The sequence below is a fragment of the Oryctolagus cuniculus genome, chromosome 6 (genome assembly GCF_051225735.1).
Source record: "Oryctolagus cuniculus isolate XC-2025 breed Fujian yellow rabbit chromosome 6, ASM5122573v1, whole genome shotgun sequence".
Classification (NCBI taxonomy): domain Eukaryota; kingdom Metazoa; phylum Chordata; class Mammalia; order Lagomorpha; family Leporidae; genus Oryctolagus; species Oryctolagus cuniculus.
This window is the reverse complement of record NC_142872.1, coordinates 106,149,934-106,169,250: the sequence shown is the minus strand read 5'-3', so window position 1 is coordinate 106,169,250 and position 19,317 is coordinate 106,149,934. Positions and strand designations below refer to the sequence as shown.

The following is a 19,317-nucleotide window of genomic DNA, read 5'->3' as shown; positions in this document are numbered from 1 at the left end:
GTATAGGTCTCAATATTTATTATGAGACCAGTGGTCTGCAAACAACTTGTTGTATTTTATACTTAAAAAATCAGCTGGTGTTTATACTTAAAATTTTTTTTCTTAACCATCCAGTTTAAATCACATTCTACGCAGAGGCTTTGCAGCAAAAGCTGCTGAAACATTGTCTTAGAGGAGATCTGTAGAAATTGGTCTGTTTAACAGAAACATTTTGATTACTTAATATAACTGTTAAATTATTTTTTCTACCAATTAGTCTTTAATTTTTTTATTCCAACATCTTTTTATCACATTATTTTTTGGGTGTCCTTGTCTGCTGTTACTGTGTTTCCAACAAGGCAAAATGGAGTAAGATGGAAATTTCTTCAGTTGAGTGAAATATCCTCAAATCTCTTTACTGCCTATCTGGGGAAAAATGAGAGAGTTGGAGTAGGAAGTGGGATGGTTATGAAAGAAATTGGAGTTACTTTTCTAGACATCTACCTATACTTAACCTCAATTTTACTGTGCTCTGCCTCCTAAAAAAGTAGTAAAAAGAATGAATTTAGAAAAATACATTATTCAAAATGGCCTTAGTGGCATATCCAATACTGTGAATTCACAGATATTTAGAAATTTAGAACATAGTAATTGATAGGAATATTTGAAAGAGGTATTGATTGGTTACTCTATTGTGTTGCAGTTAACAATACAAGAAAACAATGAGTCAAATACCAGATACTTGAGAAGTTTAATGGAAGGAAAATATGCGTGAAGAAAATCTCTTCTTACAAAAAGGAATGTTCTTAATTTATGGAGTTGGTGAAAAATTAAGCAAGAAATACTGTGCTTATGAGAACAAAGTAATCGATGGAGGAGAACTCAGTTGGATTATCACCTTAACAACAAAGTAACTTTGGAAATAGAGAAAAAAATACTTGTTTTTGGATCTGTTAAGATATACAACTGTATTTTTTTTCTTTGCATAGTACCTGAAAACAATAAAAATTCTATAATTTGGGTATGGGTTCTTTTGTATACATGTCTGTGGAGGAAAGGGGCAAGCAGTTTCGTTCTTCAGCTTCTCTCTAAACCCTTCATCTCCTGGATTGGTAAAGAACCCGAAGCAGCTTTACTGAATCAAAACTTTTGGGGCCAGCGCTGTGGCATAGCCGGCGCCGGTTCAAGTCCCAGCTGTTCTACTTCCGATCCAGCTCTCTGCTAGGCCTGGGAAAGCAGTAGAAGATGGCCCAAGTCCTTGGGCCCCTGCACCCTCGTGGGAGACCCAGAAGAAACTCTTGGCTCCTGACTTTGAATCAGCGCAGCTCCGGCTGTTGGGGCTATCTGGGGAGTGAACCAGCAGAGAGAAGACCCCACCCCCCTTCTCTCTCTCTGCCTCTCAAATAAATAGATCTTTAAACAAAACAAAACTGCTACACACTGGCTACCAAGAGGCATTAACTAAGTGACTACTTTCTGCATGGGCCAGAGAAGATGCAGTGTAAGGCGTATGGGGCTGGCCTTGTGGCAACCCCAGTTAAGCCGAGGCCTGCAGTGCTAGAATCTTTAATGGGAGCACAGGTTTGAATCTGGGCTGCTCCACTTACTATCCAGCTCCGTGCTATCGTGCCTGGTTATTTGGGAAATAAATCAGCAGATGGAAGATCTAACTCTGCCGTTCAAATAAATCTTAAGAAAAAAGAAAAACACTCCCTCAAGTTTGGATTTGAAGGGGGTGGGCACATTCTGGGAATAAACACTGGGAGAAAAAAAGGGAGAAGGCTGAAAAGTGGGGTCTGTGATGGTACAGTGTCCAGGCATGTTCCGAGATCCCCCAACTCCCTTAGAGCAGGGATAGTAGCTACCGAGCGGTGACCAGATGGCTCAACACAATTTCTGAAACATGGCTGAACTGGATGTAGAAGTGGCAAAGGACAAACTTGGGTCCGGGGTTTCACAGGTGTTTACTGAGCCTGGTGTCAAGGGTCCAAGAAAAGCAAAGTCCTTGCCCTTGAGTTTACAAAGTTGGGCGAGCATTTCAGACCAGCCGTAGTACGTATCAAGAAGTAACATGGAAGAGAGCAGAGAAGCCGGATAGCGTGTGTGTGTGTGTGTGTGGGGGGGGGGGGGGGTCCGAAAGTAAACAGCAGTAAAGCAGACCCTCCTATTTGGGCTAAGACCCCCGTAGGTGTGCGGGCAGAGCCTTGTTGCCCTCTGGGACACACAGGAGAACACCAAGTGTCACGTTACCAAAATACACCGTAGGGCAAGGACCACCGGGTACCTAGAAGGCAAAATTCCTGCGAGTCAAAGGCGCTTCGAGGACTTCTCACCACCAACGCTTAAGGGGCCCAATTTCAGCTTTCAAGTTTCTTCAGCCCTGCGCTCCGTCTCAGCACCGGACTGAGCCCGCCCTTCAACAACCGGCCGAGCTCCGCGGCAGGTGGGCGGGCCGCTCGTCGCCCCGCCCCCGTGACCCACACGCTTGCGGAAGCCAGGCCAAAGGTCAGAGGTGAAGGCGTCATGGCGGCGCTGTGTCGGACCCGTTCCGTGGCTGCCGAGAGCCATTTCTTGCGAGTCTTTCTCTTCTGCCGGCCCTTTCGAGGCGCAAGCACTGAGAGCGGCTCCGACAGCGGCGATTCCGACTCCACGGCACACAGGCTGCGTCCTGGCGGCTTTGCGAGTGCCTTAGAGCGACACTCAGAGCTGCAGCGGAAGGCGGAGCCCAAGCTGGTGAGCCCTCGCGGGAGCCGCCTTCACGCCGCGGGAAGCCGGGGCCCGGCTTCGGGGTGGGGCTACGCCGGCGACGTGGTGGGTGGGGCAGGGCTGGGCACGGCGTGGGGCTGGAGCCGCGAGCAGAGGGGTGGGCGGTGGAGTTGGCGAATGGTGGCCCCCTGGCCGGTTGCTGGGAGCCGAGCGTGTGGCTGGTGGCCTTCCTCCACTCGTTGTGCTCCTGTGTGGCATTCACGTGCTGGACCGGCCCTGTCCGCTCTCCTTTGCTGGCCTGACGGGCGCGGGCAGACGGAACTCAGGTTGGGAGCTGCAGGGTCCGCTCAGTGCTGTTCTACACAGTACCTCCTGAGTATGTAATTAGCAGGTAGATGAAAGAATGACTGTCTTCACGATCTTTGGCAAGTGATATATTCTGTCAATCTTTCACCTTTTTAAAGAAATAAAATTTCCACTTGTCTCAACCAGTACTTTGGTAAAATATTAAAATTTCTAGATAAACAAAATGGGAAAAATAAGCCTACAAGCTTGACTTGCTAAAAGTAGATACAACAGATGTGAAATTGGGTTACGTAAAAATAGACTCCATTTCTGTGTTTAGCTCCCTGGAGAGTAGTTCCAAACAGTACACAGACTGAGAGAGTCCTATATCGTAGGGTCATTTTAGTACCTACTGTGGTTTAAATTGTCCTGAAACCCCAGGATTAGAAGAAGCCTGGTATATTTTCCATTTTCTTCTGTAGCGAATTGCCACAAACTTAGTGACTTTACACAAATGTATTGTTTCTAGGCCGATGAGAAGTCTGATGATGTCTCACTGATCTAAAATCAAGATGTTGACAGAGTTCCTTTCTGTAGGTTCTGAGAAAGTTGTGTTTCCTGCTTCAATCTGAGTCCATCCCATTCCTTGACTTCAGACTCGGAAGCAACAAGGCTGAGTCCTCTTACCACATCACTGTAACATCTCTTCTGCCTCCCTTTTCTACTTTGGGAGCCCCTTACAATTGCACTGGGCCTGCCCTGGTGATCCAGGATAATCTCTCCATTTTAAGCTGATTAGCAACCTTAATTTCACCTGTAATTTAATTCCCTTCTGCCATGGAAGTTAATTTATTCATACATTCTAGGGATTAGAATATGGATGTTTGGAGGGGAGGCAGGCATATGTCACTCAACAGAATAGCTGTGATTGTCTTGATGACATCTAAGGGATTTTAGATCCATTCTTGCTTAGTGCTTTGAGGATTGAGCACAGTGAGGTAGGAAACATAAATACAGTTCAGTGCTCTTCCTCCAAATATTTATAAAGGAAAGGAATTTCCTTGTTTCTCTCCAACTTTTTTCACCCACTCCCACCATAATACCACATTCCACACAGCTTCAGAAACTCCCAGAGAATAAATTTCAATTGCTGAGTTAATTATAGCAAGAATGAAATTATTGCATCACATCAAAAAGTCTCCCATGCTTTGGAATTTCAACATGTTAAGTAGTAATAAATGTTTGTTTAATGAAGGAAACAACCAAGGTATTTTAAGAGTGCCCAGGATTCTCCTTCCTTTTCAAGACAGCTCTAATAGGGCTGCTCAGTTTTTCCAGGAGGTGGCCGGGGTGTTTTCTAGAGGTTCCAGAATATCCATCAAATATGCTCAGTCCAACTCAGGACGCATGAGTCTCCCTGAACAGTTGTTCTCCCCTTATCACGGTCTAGAAAACATCTACTAAATGGAGATGAAGCATATTCAGCTGTTACCTTTGTTTAATGAAAAGAAAATTTCCAGGGGAGGCTGGTTTGTAGCCTCTGTTCTACATGAAGTTACCTGGAGCCCATTACTGAATTTTATTTTTTTAACATTTATTATTTATTTGAAAGGCCCAGAGAGCTAGAGATCTTTGATCTGCTGGTTCATTCCCCAAGTGCCTGCAACAGCTGGGCCTAAGTCAGAGCTGAGAACTCAGTCTGGGTCTCCTACCTGGGTGCGGTGACTCTTGTGCTGCCTCCTGGGATGCCCATTAGCAGGAAACTGGGATAGAGAGCAAATCTAGGACTGTAACCCAGGCAGTGTGTGGACTGTGGGCACCCCAAACAGCATCTTAACCTCTGGGCCAAACACTGGGATAGAGAGCAAATCTAGGACTGTAACCCAGGCAGTGTGTGGACTGTGGGCACCCCAAGCAGCATCTTAACTTCTGGGCCGAACGCTTGTTCCCCCCTTATGATTTTTTTTTTAAGATTTATTTATTTACTTGAAAGAGTTACAGAGAGAGAGAGAGGTCTTCCATCCACTGGTTCACTGCCCAATTGGCCGCAACTGCCTGAGCTGCACCAATCTGAAGCCAGGAGCCAGGAGCTTCTTCCAGGTCTCCCGTGTGGGTGCAGGGGCCCAAGGACTTGGGCCATCTTCCACTGCTTTCCCAGGCCATAGCAGAGAGCTGGATTGGAAGTGGAGCAGCCGGGTCTCTAACCGGCGCCCATATGGGATGCTGGCACCCCAGGCAGTGGCTTTACTCGCTAAGCCATAGCGCTGGCACCAACCCCCCCCCCCCCCCCCCCGGCGCTGCTGATTCTTAGTTGTTATCACTGACCAGTTCCTCCCTTGTCCAGATTATTACACACACTGAGGACAGTTATCTCCCTAAAGTTGAGCTCTATACTGAGATGACCTTTTTGTTTTCTGGACATCTTGTGAACCTCCAAGAATAAATAAGCATCTCTGCTGTAGCAATAGAAGCCTGCCACCATTCAGACCATTCCTAGTACAGAGGTTAAAAACTTAGGTTCAGTTTCGGGCTGTCAGCATTCAGATAGTGTTTTTGCTATGTTGCTAGTGGAGTGACTTTGGGCAAGGTCCTTAGCCTGTCTGAGTTTGTTCTATTATCTCAGTGGAAGTAATACTTTTATTGGGAAATGCATGTGGAATAATACACTTAAAGTGCTCTCAGTACAGTGATTGGTGCAGAATTAAGCATCTACTCAGTATATTTTAGCTTGTGTGTGGCCTTAGCCATTTTTCCTCCAGTCTTCTGCTTTCTAGAAAATAGTTTTAGTGATGCTTCCAGAGTTGCACAATTATTTGAATGAAATTCCACTCTTTTCTTAAATACTAATATGTTTTAACTTGTCTAATCATGTAGGTTTTCAGGAGGCTGTTGGCATGGGGGCAGGGAATGTATTGGATATCTCTGTGCTGTCCCTTCAGTTTGCTGTGAACCTAAAACTCCTTGATGGAAATGAAGTGTTTTTTATTTTAAGAATGCCTCTGAAATGCTGTTTTAAAAGTAAGTAAGTGTATGCTTGAGCCAAAACATTCAGAGACAAAATCAAGGTTTTAATGGCAAAAAAAAACAAAAAAAACAAAAAAAACAAATTAAATCACCAAAAATCACAACTTCCTATGCACATGTCATTATTTAATCTCAAATTTAAGGTCATTAATATGTCATTTGTGGGGCCAGAGTAATGTATGTATACTTCAGAATAAGATTTTTCCTGATTTCTCCCACTTGTGGAATGTAAGTTTCAGGAGAGCAGAGACCTTGTCTCACTGTTCTGTCCTCACACCTAGCACAATGCTTGACCTGCAGTGTGCACTCAGTAAATGTTTGCCAAGTGGGTGAATTAATGAATAGTGCACATGGTACATGTTGGGACTTCAGTTACACTTGCAAGGCCTGTCTCTGAATGCGGTCTCTACCACTGAGAATAGACCAGGCTTAAGAGTGTAAAATGTGCCTGACTGGAATAATAATGGAGCAGAAGCGATTGTTAGAGTAATAAGAAAACTGAAAATATCACTTTAGTTTTAATTTTAATATTTATTGCAAGTTTTTGGTGCTTTACTAACTTTCATATTTATGATAAGGAATAAGAACAGATTTAGGTGGTAAGCGGTTCAACTTATGAAAAAAATCACTTGTTGAAGTGTCTGGGTTTATTTAATTGAAGTGCATCCTGAGATTATAAGATGCATAAACACTTATGTGATGATAATTTTTGAAAAAATGGAGTATAAAAGTAGTATTTTCTTATTATAAAAAGAAAATTAGATGGTACCAAAGGTTACTGTGTGAAATGTAAAAGCTCCTTGTCTTTTTTCTTCATTTTCTCAAGACTGGGGAGTTTTTTTGTTTGTTTGTTTGTTTGTTTTTTAATGCATGCCTCCAGAGGCTTATACATGCATGCACATATGTATGGGCACAAATACTTAAAAATACAAGTTGATTCATACTAAAAATACCATTTTGAACTAGATTAATATTTAAGAATATAAGCACTCAGAAATCTTGTTTTAAATCTTAGTTCTTCTCCATTCACCAGCTTTGTTTCTTTGGAAAATCACTTAGTACCTGTATGTCTCCTTTTATCTCCCTTTTTTTAATAAAAGGAAATTATGTCATGTGAGTTGTCATTCATGAGACTAAATGAAATTAGTATTTAAAGCATTTAGCACAATGCTAAATGCACTTAGAAAATTTCAGTTATTCCTGAAAATTGCTATTTTTTCCACTTAAATTTACTATATTTTCTCTTAAATGTAGCTTTCATTTTTTGTATCATTACATATGTGTAAATTTATACTTTATTAAGAAAATATTTGCTTGTTATTTCATCCTATGGAATTAGCATAATTTATTTAATCAGAAACACCGTCTGGTTTCTGTGTGGGATTTCATTTATAAAATGGTTTCTGTAAATTTTTTGAAACAAATTTGTTCCCTAAGCCATTTCTTTTTTTTAAAAAAAGCAAGGTTACATCAAGGCTGGTGCTGTGGTATAGTGGGTAGAATTTCTGTCTGCAGTGTTGGCATCCCATGTGGATGCTGGTTCGAGTCCTGGGTGCTCCACTTTCTAGCCAGCTCCCTGCCGTTGGACTGGGAAAGCAGCAGAGGATGGTCCAAGTCCTTGGGCCCCTGCACCCACGTGGGAGACCTGAAGAAACTTCAGACTCCTGGCTTCAGATTGGCCCAGCTCCAGCTCCCAAACTCCATTTGGGAGTAAATCAGTGGATCAGAGACCTCTCTGTCTCTCTCTGCCTCTGTCTCTCTGTGACTCTGCCTTTCAGATGAATAAATAGATCTTTAACAAACAAACAAAAGTTACTTCAAAAAGTTTGTGAAAATGGAACTCAAAATGTTTATTGTGCAAAAATTTTTTGAAGTTCTTGCGTATGAAGGTTCTTCAGAAAGTCCATGACAATTTATTTTATGCAAAAATTACATATGCATTCAATTTTTTTGCACCAGATAAACTTATCTTTTAATTTTGTTTTTCCATGACTTTTTTTTTTTAAGATTTATTTTTTTTATTTGAAAGGCAGAGTTACAAAGAGAGGGGGAGAGACACAGAGGGAGATCTTCAGTCTGCTGGTTCACTCCTCAAATGGCCACAATGGCTGGGCTATACTGAAGCCAGGAGCCAGGAACTTTTTCTGGGTCTCCTACGTGGGTGCAGGGGCCCATCTTCTGCTGCTTCCCTAGGCACATTAATAGGGAGCTGGATTGGAAGCGGAGTAGCCGGCACTGGAACCAGCATCCATATGGGATGCCAGCATCACGGGCTGTGTGATGCCACAGTGCTAGATCCTTTCCTTGTGCTTTTCTTTTTGTTTTGTTTTGAAGTACCTCGTATCTTTGCTGCTGTTTACCTGGAAATAGCGTCCCTGACTACAACTATTATTGTAAAAATTACCTCCTTTATTAGGCCTTGTGGTCTCAACAACCAGATGAAACTCCTTTTGAGTGTCATGGGGTTTTGTTTTATACTAAGTTTATGGTTCCTCACAACTCTTAGATTAAAATCATTTGTGAACCTGTTTTCTAGCTAAAGTTGGAGATCAGCATTATTATTATTTTTTAATTTATTTTATTTATTTGAAAGACAAGTTACAGAGAGAGATAGAGCCAGAGAAAGAGAGAAGTCTTCCTTCTGCTTTTTCACTCCCCAAATGACCACAATGACCAGAGCTGAGCTGATTCAAAGCCAGGATTCAGGAGCTGCTTCTGGGTCTCCTGCGAGGGTCCAGGGGTCCAAGGACTTGGGCCATCTTCTACTGCTTTCCCAGGCCATAGCAGAGAGCTGGGTCGGAAGTGGAGCAACTGGGACTCAAACTGGCACCCATATGGGATTCCGGCACTGCAGGCTGGGGCTTTAATCCACTGTACCGTAGTGCTGGCCCCCAGCATTATTTTTAATTCACCCTGTCATCCCTTGTGTAACGCTTTATACACAAATAGGAACTGAATATATATATATGTTAATTTAAGTTGTAATGAAATTTGCGCAATTTGATGGTTGATTGATATTAAATGAAAAATAACATTGCAGGTGGCCTGCTGTTGGATTTAAGAATATGTATGTATATATAGTGATGAAAGTTCATTTACTCATTGATTCAATTCTTAGTCTGTAAAGCATAGCTATATAAATATGCGGACTATAGAATAAGCATTTTCAGTAGGAGTGAAGCAAATTATGCTTACAAAGAACTTTCCCCTGTGGCCAGAAATGTAATCAATGGTGGTATAGCATGGATTTCTTATCCTAGTATTTTATTTAGGTTGCTAGTTAAAGGGAACTCAAATTTTAATGACCTGAAACACCCTTTTTCTGTATGTAAGTTGTAAGTTCCCTACTCATCCCATACTCATTTGTCCATTTCTCCTTCCCTTTGGTTAATTAGCTTTAGTTACATATGTATCTCTTTAACTACTTTTTGTTTTGTTTATAAGGGGAAGGAAAAATTCTATTCATTTTTTAAGAAGATTTATTTATTTGAAAGCCAGAGAAACAGAGAGAGAGAGAGAGAGAGCGCTCCTATCTGCTGGTTCGCTCTTCAAAGGGCTGCAACAGTCAGAGGTGGGCCAGGCTTAAACCAGGAGCGCAGAACTCCATCCAGGTCTCCCAAGTAGGTGGCAGGGGTCCAAGCAGTTGGGCCATCTTCTGCTGCTTTCCCAGGTGCATCAGTAGGGAGCTGGATCAGAAGTGGAGTAGCCAGGGCTCAAACCACTTGAACCTTATGAAGACAGAGCTTAACCTGCTGTGCCACAATGCAAGCCCCACTGTTCATTTTTGTAACTACCATAGTGCATACTTTGTACAGAGGACCTAGTAACTGCTTTCTATTTTTTCCAAAGATTTTTTTTTTTTTTAAAGGCAGAGGTACAGAGACAGAGAGGGGGAAAGAGAGAGAGAAAGACGGAATGATCACACATATAAGAGCTTTCATACATCGGCTCACTCCTTAAATGGCCGTAATGACTGGATCTTAGTCATTCAGGAGTCAGGAACTTGTTTAGGTCTCCTACGTGGGTGCAGGGGCCCAAGCACTTGGCCATCTTCTGCTGCTTTCCAAGATGCTTCAGCAGGGAGCTGGATCAGAAGTAGAGCAAGTGGAACTTGAACCAACACTCATGGGATATCAGTACTGCAGGTGGCAGCTTAACCCGCTGTGCCACAGTGCCAGCCCCATAGTAAGTGTTTTCTAAGATTTTTTTTTTAAAGATCAAATACCCTTCTCCTTCCATTAAAAAATCCTTTGTGAGCCTTAATCTCTCTTCTGTCACTTAGACAATATCTAGTTTTGTAGAATCTAGTCAGCCCATTGGGAGCTGTGTCATAGCATATCACCCATCTCCTAACCACAAGGTGGCAATAGTTGAGCAAAGAATTCGTTTTTCTGCTTTGTTAATATGACTACTGTTTCCTCACGATAGGGGGTAGCATATCACTTTAACACATGAAGAAAAGATTTTCATGAGTTTTGGGGCCACACAAACATTCTGCTATTTGGGGTAATTTATTTAGAATATTGATACTGCAAGACAGTTTATACTTTTAACCTAATTTTAGCAATATATTAGATGGAGTTCATGCAAATATTTTTGTATTGCTTTTTGCTTTTTCATGTACATTTCTTATTGTTTTTATTCATTTTTGTTTCAAAATACTAAGATATTCTAGGAGATACACTATTTAAGTCATGTATTTAGTCCTTTCAGAATACTGAAAAAAAATTGCAAAATATGGATTATTAATAAACCTGTTTCAGTGTAAGAGAAAATTTTTTTGTTTTTCAGTATAGGTTTTAAGTACATGAAATTGATATGGTAGCAAAGTTATATGTTTTACTTAACCCTTTATTTTCTCACCAGTTTTTTCATGACAACTTTATGAATAAAAATTATACCAGTGTTTTAAAAACATTTCATGTGTAAAGAAGTATTGAAAAATATTTCTGAGTTTAACTATGATGCCAGCCTGTTTTTTTGTATTATAAGATTATAGAATTATCTCTGAGTTAGTAATAAAAATGCTTATTTTCACAGCATAGTCTAATATTTTCAAAATGTGTTTAGAGGACAAGTTGAATTAATATAAAAACAATGAAAGAGTGACTTGATCTAGATAGAATTTTCTAGGGAAAGTAGGTTTAAATTACAGCCTGTAATAGGCTTATAAAAGTACTATACATTTCCTGGAAGAAAAGATGTGTATATTCTGCATGTATTTTGTTTTATGGATGGTCATATGATCTGATTATAGCAATCAGACTCTTATAACTTCCCAAATCTACATGGGCTTTCACTCTTCATAGATCTTTCTTAATTCCTATTTTCTCAGAAATCTTAATTCCTTCTTTTACTGTTTTTAAGCTTTGCTTTATTTTGTTTTTCCTTTTAAAGTTTTTTTGAATTTTCCTTTTTTGATTACATGAATTTTGTGGCCCTTAAGTTTATTTTTATCTATTGACATTAAATGACAGAGGAAATAAAGGAAACCAACCACATTTGAGTAGGGCCTCGTTTATAGGGATTTGGGAATAAAATTAAACAACTTTGATTCAGTTGGAGTTCGCCACTTTTTTTTTTAAAGCTTTGGGGACTCCACTGTTGGCAAGTGCTAGGCAGTGAGTCAGTCCTGGCACAGGAAGTTGTCAGTCGAGGAGCCAGCAACTCAAGATACTGACCTCTGTTCAGCTACCCAAGTTGAGGTGGTTAGTTTTTCCTGTGGGAGATAAATATACATTGGAAGCTGAATGTCATTGAGGCAGTTTTATCCTAAAGAAGTGAAACTTGGGGCCAACACTGTGGTGCAGTGGGTTAAGCCACTGCCTGCAATGGCAGCCTACCCATGGGCGCCTATTCGAGTCCTGGTTGCTGTATTTTTGATCCAGCTCCCTGCTAATGCTCCTGGCCCAAGTGCTTGGGCCCCAGCTCCCAGTGGGAGACCCAGATGAAGCTCCTGGCTTCAGCCTGGCCCACTTGCAGCATTTGTGGCCATTTGGGGACTGAACCAGTGGATGGAAGATCTCTGACTCCCTGCCTCTCCCTCTGTCTCTGTAATCTACCTTTCAAATTGGAAAAACAGAGAGAGAGAGAATGAAGGAAGTGAAAGTTGTTCCTATAAAAACTTACACACATGTTCATAGCAGCATAATTTGTAATAGCCACAAACTGGAAATAGCCCAGGTATCCTATAACTAGTGAATGGTTAAACTATGGTACATCCTTTCCATGGGATACTATAAAGCAGTAAAAAAGGAATGAGAAATTGATGTTTGTAACAGTTTGAATGACTCTCAAGGAAGTTGTATTGAGTGGGAGAAAAAGAGCCAGTCTCAGAGGATTTACATACTTTGTGATTCCATTTACATGACAGTCTGGAGGTGATAGAATTATAGGGATAGAGGCTGGCGCCGTGGCTCACTTGGCTGATCCTCCGCCTGCAGTGCTGGCACCCTGGGTTCTAGTCCTGGTTGGGGTACCAGATTCTGTCCTGGTTGCTCCTCTTCCAGGCCAGCTCTCTGCTGTGGCCTGGGAAGGCAGTGGAGGATGGCCCAAGTGCTTGGGCCCTGTACCTGCATGGGAGAGACCAGGAGGAAGCACCTGGCTCCTGGCTTTGGATCAGCGCAGCGCACCAGCCATAGCAACCATTTGGGGAGTGAACCAACGGAAGGAAGACCTTTCTCTCTGTCTCTCTCTACTGTCTAACTCTGCTGTCAAAAAAAAAAAGAATTATAGGGATAGAGAACTGTCAGTGTTTGCAAAGAGTTAGGAATGGAGAAGGTGGATGGGTAGGAGATAGGATAGAGGGACCTATATTACTGATAAAATTGCATAGAACTACATATACATGTACATATACACTTACAAATGATGCATGTAAAACTGGCAACATCTGAATAAGGTATGTATCAATGTCAGTTTTCTAGTTGTAATATTATATGTGATTTTAAAAGACACCACCGTTGAGGGGACTGAGTAAAGGTGCAAGGGATCTCATTATTTCTCACAATTGCACATGAACCTGCAATTATCTTTTTTTTTTTTTGACAGGCGAGTGGACAGTGAGAGAGAGAGACAGAGAGAAAGGTCTTCCTTTGCTGTTGGTTCACCCTCCAATGGCCGCCGCGGCCGGCGCGCTGCGGCCGGCGCACCGCGCTGATCCGATGGCAGGAGCCAGGAGCCAGGTGCTTTTCCTGGTCTCCCATGGGGTGCAGGGCCCAAGTACTTGGGCCATCCTCCACTGCACTCCCGGGCCACAGCAGAGAGCTGGCCTGGAAGAGGGGCAACCGGGACAGAATCCGGCGCCCGGACTGGGACTAGAACCCGGTGTGCTGGTGCCGCAAGGCGGAGGATTAGCCTAGTGAGCCGCGGCGCCAGCTGCAATTATCTTAAAAGTGAAATTTTTTAAATTAAAAGAATTAATTTATGAGAGAAAGAGTTCCACAACAACCAGGCCTTGTGGCTGGGCCAAAGTCAGGAGCCAGGAACTTAATCCATGTTTCTTACGTGGGTGCAGGAACACAGCTACTGGAGCCATCACCTGCTGCTTCCCAGGGTCTGCATTAGCATGAAACTGGAATTTGGAGCTGAGTCAGGAATTGAACCCAGGCACTCGGATATGGGATGTGGGCTTCTTAACTAGTGTCTTAACTGCTAGGGCAGATACCCACCCTAAAAGTTTAATTTTTTAAAGAAAGTATCATTACACAGGTAAGACTGGTGAATTTCATAAGTATGAGCCCATTACCCCACACTGGTTCCTGTTATTTCTTTAGTTAAAAGCAGTGCTATGTGGATTATCTTAATACTGAGAAATGAATGCTGTATGTTCATGGATGGTGGTTTTGGTAGGATCATTGTGGGTAGATAAGGCAAGTCCATATTCAGAGTAAATCTATTCCAATGATAACATTAACCACTTTGTTTTCTATACAGAATGGTCCAGTGTAATCAGTCTGCTATACTGCAAGCTTGGTGTTGGTCCTTGCTCTTGACATAATGGTTTTTTAGCAGGGGGAGTAGCCAGATCAACCTGAGTGAATAGAAGTCAGTGTTCCAGAAATCACACATAATCCAAATGCAGTAAAAACACAGTGGCTTGCCACCTTGGTAAAATTTCTAGGGGTACCCCTGTTACCACTTAGACAGAAGTACATTCCTGCTGCAGTGACTATTTTGTTCTTGAACCCATTTGGAAGGACAGCAGTGGCTGGGGAAACACATTGGACTGACATCCATATGACTGGCTACTTTAGCCACCTGTTTACTGAGATTCTCTGCTGAAAAAATCATGCGCATGTGCGCCATTTATGTTCTTCCTCTGTGGCTTTTCAGAGAGGTCTACCCACACATCTCTTTTCTAGACCTTCTTGTCATCTGATGTCCAGTTGTGTTCCTAAGTTCCTAACCATCTAGCAGAATCATTAGCCACTTAATGCAATCAACATAGGATACCTCTTCAGGCAAAATAATCATCAGGTGTATCGGCCAGAGTTCTCCCACTGGGTAGCTATTCCTTTATTGCTGTACATGACCTCCTCTTTGGTGCTATCCCAGTTCTGCATTGTAAGTCATCCATAGAGAGCTGTCAGAGTCTCCATCTCCAGCCACATCTACTACAAACACTTCCAGCTACATCAGGTGGAATAGCCCAGGAAGTAGAATAGCTTGTCTGGGAGCCTGGAGCTGCTATAAAGCCGTATCTTGTTCTGATACCCACTCAGAATGTGATTTGGGGGGTTACTTGGTCAAAGGATTAGAGAAGCATGTCCTAATAATGTATTTGTTGCTTCTAAGATTAAAAAAGAAGCACTGAGATTTCCGCTTCTTTCTTAGGGATAAGAAAGGGTATCTCAACATGTTCCAGGCCTCTGGCCCCTAGGAACTTCACTGCAGTGAGACTTACTTCCACTGCCTGACATACATGTGTCTTACCATGTATCTAGAGTAGTTACTATTTCTTACTCCTGGATCTAGTCAGCATGTGTAATGGACTAGCCTGATGTCCAGTGGAATGGTATGACAATCAGAATCTATATAGATTTTAGGTAACAACATAGAGCTAGAAGATTGACATCACCCTGAGGTAGACATTCTTTATGAGAGATCTAGAAAAAGAAAGCTTTTGGCAGATCAGTATTTGCATACCAGATGCTGGGGGATATTTGATTTGTTCCAGCCATGAAATCACATCTGGAACAACAGCTGCAATTGGAGTTACCACCTGATTAAGTTTATGATAATAAATTGCTTCGTAAGACCCATCTGTTTTCTGCAGGGCCAAGTAGGCAAGTTAAATAGGGATGAGGTAGGAGTCATCATGCTTAAATCTCCCAAGTCCTTGATGGAGTGCTAATTGCTGTAGTCCTCCAAGAATATAGTAATATCTTTGATTTATTTGGTAGGTAGGGGAAGTTCTGATATCTTCCACTTGTCCTTTCCTGTCTTTACTAGCTCTCACTTTATAGATCAGGACACCAATATGGAGAGGCTGCCAGTCACTGAGTATGCCTATTTCAATTGTACATTTGGAGTTGGGATGATAACTACAGGGTGAGTTTTTTGGATGGACCTGAGCTGCAATTCCAATAATCATATGACTTCCCTAAGCCCTGTTCTGCAGCATATTGGATCTCTAAGAATTAGTGTCAGGATATATAATCTCTCTAAGCTCTGATATTTTTCTTCCTTATGGACAGTCACTCTGGTAAATAGCCATAATGCCCTTAGGAAAGCTAGGAGGAAGATTGGTGGTAAAATTCTTTTACTATGTAGGCAGGACTCTTTCTCAAGGGGACATGACCTCTTCTTCACTCAAGAGCCTGGAGATCTGGGAGTTGGTTGAGGGAAAATGACATCCATTTGTGGTGATTCATGTCAAACTGATGGTCACTAGATCTAGAGTTTTTGTTTCTGTTTCACTTCTAGGAACACCACTATTAACCAGCCAGAGCTCTACAAATCAAACTAATAATCAAACTATTTTGATTATTGTTTAGGATCTGTTGCATTATATTAACCATGCCTACCATATCTTAGCCTATTAAATGCTGCCTTGATTCCTGGCATGTGAGGATCTCATCATTAAATTCATGGAGCCTTTATGTGGCAGTAGTTTCCACTTACAGTCCTAGCCTGTAGAGAGTAGATCCTTCTAGGGGCATATGAGGTCAACAGGTCATAAATAATAAATCCACTCCAACATTCCATTCTCTCCAAGCCTTTTGGATACCTTCCTCTGTGGTATACTAAGGAAGTTCTGGTATTTCAACTGCATTTATAGAGTAGTCAGTCTTTGGGTTAGGTTTCATGCAACCAACCAAGCAAACTATTATAAGCTGCTGTCAGTCACGTAAGCTAACACACTATATTCAGAATCTCTGCCTAGTTATCCCATATTAATAAATTTGGCCTGGGAACAGCACTGTGGCACAGTGGATTGAGCCACCACCTGCAATGTTGGCATCTCAATTAACTGCCTGTTCAAGTCCCAGCTGCTCCACTTTTTTTTTTTTTTGACAGGTAGAGATATAGACAGTGAGAGAGAGGCAGAGAGAAAGGTCTTCCTCCGGTTCACTCCCCAAATGGCGCTGTGCTGATCCGAAGCTAGGAGCCAGGTGCTTCTTCCTGGTCTCCCATGCGGGTGCAGGAGTCTAAGCACTTGGGTCATCCTCCACTGCCCTCCTGGGCCACAGCAGAAAGCTGGACCGGAAGAGGGGCAGCTGGGACTAGAACCTGGTGCCCATATGGGATGCTGGCGCCACAGGTGGAGGATTAACCAAATGAGCCACGGTGCTGGCCCGCTGTTCCACTTTGATCCAGCTCCCTGCTAATGTACCTGGGAAAGCAGTGGAGGATGGCCCAAGTGCTTGTGCCCCTGCCACCCTTGTGGGAGATCTATAGGGCGCTCCTGGCTCCTGGCTTTGGCCCAACCCTGGCTGTTGGGGTCATTTGGGGAGTGAACCAGCAGATGAAAGAACGCTCTCTCTCTGTCTTTCCCCTTCTCCCTCTGTAACTCTGCTTTTTCAAATAAATAAATATAAATGGGTCTTAACAAAATAATTTGTCCTGGGGCCTACACTGTGGCATATCAGGTAAAGCCACTGACTGCAGAGCCTGCATCCCATATGGGCACCGATTTGAGACACAGCTGCTCCACTTCCAATCCAGCTTTGTGCTATGGCCTGGTGAAGCAGTAGAAGATTGCCCAAGTCCTTGGGCCCCTGCACCCATGTGGGAGACCCAGAAGAAGCTCCTGGCTTCTGGCTTCGGATCGGTGTAGCTCTGGCCATTACGACCGATTAGGGAGTGAACCAGAGGATGGAGGACCTCTCTCTCTCTCTCTCTCTGCCTCTCCTCTCTCTCTGTAACTCTGGCTTTCAAATAAATAAAAAATAAATCTTTTAAAAAAATAATTTGCCCTGAAACCATACTGTTTTTCTCTCATGATGATCCAGTACATTTAAGATGTATTCTTGCCAGTGCCGCGGCTCACTAGGCTAATCCTCCGCCTTGCGGCGCCGGCACACCGGGTTCTAGTCCCTGTCGGGGCGCCGGATTCTGTCCCGGTTGCCCCTCTTCCGGGCCAGCTCTCTGCTGTGGCCTGGGAGTGCAGTGGAGGATGGCCCAAGTGCTTGGGCCCTGCACCCCATGGGAGACCAGGAGAAGTACCTGGCTCCTGGCTTAGGATCAGCGCGGTGCGCCGGCTTCAGCGCGCCGGCCGCGCCAGCCACTGGAGGATGAACCAACGGCAAAAGGAAGACCTTTCTCTCTGTCTCTCTCCCTCACTGTCCACTCTGCCTGTCAAAAATAAATAAATAAATAAGATGCATTCTTACAAATATCCCGTTTCTTTTTTTTTTAAAGATTTATGTATTTATTTGAAAGTCAAAGTTACACAGAGGAGAGGCAGAGAGAGAGAGAGGGGGAGGGAGGGAGGGAGAAGAGAGGGGGAGAGGGAGAGGGAGGTCTTCCATCCAATGTTTCACTCCCCAATTGGCTGCAACGGCCAGAGCTGCACCGATCCGAAGCCAGGAGCCAGGAGCTTCTTCTGGGTCTCCCACGCAGGTGCAACGGCCCAAGGACTGGGGCCATCTTCTACTGTTTTCCCAGGCCACAGCAGAGAGCTGGATGGGAAGTAGAGCAGCTGGGTCTCAAACCGGCACCCATGTGGGATGCCGGTGCTTTAGGCCAGGGCTTTAACCCGCTGTGCCATAGCGCTGGCCCCCCAGTTTCTATTGATGCAAATTGGCAAAATCTTGCAATTTTTTGATGTACATTCCATTTTCTCATGGACTGTACCTTGTATATCACCCTTGAGGGTCTGCCAAGATTTATGTTTGGTTATTGGTCTAAACAGTGATGTCCAGTAGAACTTTCTGCAGTATTGGAAATTTCCTATAAAATGCTGTCCACATGCAGCTTTTGAACATTTGAAATGTAACTAGTACAGAGGAAGAAATGAATTTTAAATATTACTTAATTGTAATTCCCTTAAAAAGTTAAGTAACTCCATATGTCTAGTGAATATCATATTGAATGGTGCAAATCTAGAAACCATGAAAATAATGGAGATGGGTGTTTCGGGGGTCAGCAGGTCTTTCTCACTACCTTAGGGTAGACCTTTACAGATTCTTCAGGAAAGAGCAGACTGACTTCCCCAGATTGAATGGAAGGACTTCTTTTACTGGTAGAGAACACTCAACAGAATTTAGGGGCTTAGGATTCCCGATGTCATTAGTATCTAGCTATGCGATCCAGTTTTCAGGACCGGCTGCCTTCCTAATCCATGCCCTAACTTTAATAGTAGGGAACCTGCAAAATTAGGAATTCAGTTTGCATTGTCATTCAGCCATCTATAGGGTTAGACTTTGAGTTTGTTAGAAATCTCAGATCTGTGACTAAAGAAGATAAAGATTTCTTCTAGGAATGTCCCAGAGGCTTTCAGATTCCCGGCATTGACCTTCAGCTGGGAACTTAAAGCCCTGTGTGCATTTTCCAGAGCAGTTAACAAACAATGAGCAGTTTTATGCTTCTATGTTTTTTGACCCAATTGATCTGGGGCTGAAAATACTGCTCATCACAAAGTCTAGTCTTCTGTGGGTACTTGATTATAGATTTCTCCAGTTGTTTGCCACTACATACCATGGATTCTCAGTGTCCCCTATCACTGGAAAGGGAATCATTAATGCCTTTAAGTTGAATTGGCTCAGGGAATAACCCAGGATTATCCAGCTACCATCTACAGTTCTTTTCTTGTGAAACTGTTTTAGTAGTCTCATCTCCTTATATTCACAACCCTGCTCTAGGGACTTTTTTTTTTCT

The 19,317-nt window shown here is 42.9% G+C and overlaps 1 protein-coding gene across 1 annotated transcript in view; it reads left to right on the top strand.

Annotated features, from left to right (window-relative positions):
- The first annotated feature begins 2,493 nt into the window (after positions 1–2,493).
- MRPS28 (mitochondrial ribosomal protein S28) overlaps positions 2,494–19,317 on the top strand; it is a 151,084-nt gene continuing 134,260 nt past the window's right edge. Inside the window, exon 1 of the mRNA XM_089335456.1 lies at positions 2,494–2,712. Within this exon, the coding sequence (XP_089191582.1) occupies positions 2,503–2,712 (210 nt within the window). The 5' untranslated portion in view covers positions 2,494–2,502. The remainder of the gene's footprint in view (positions 2,713–19,317) is intronic.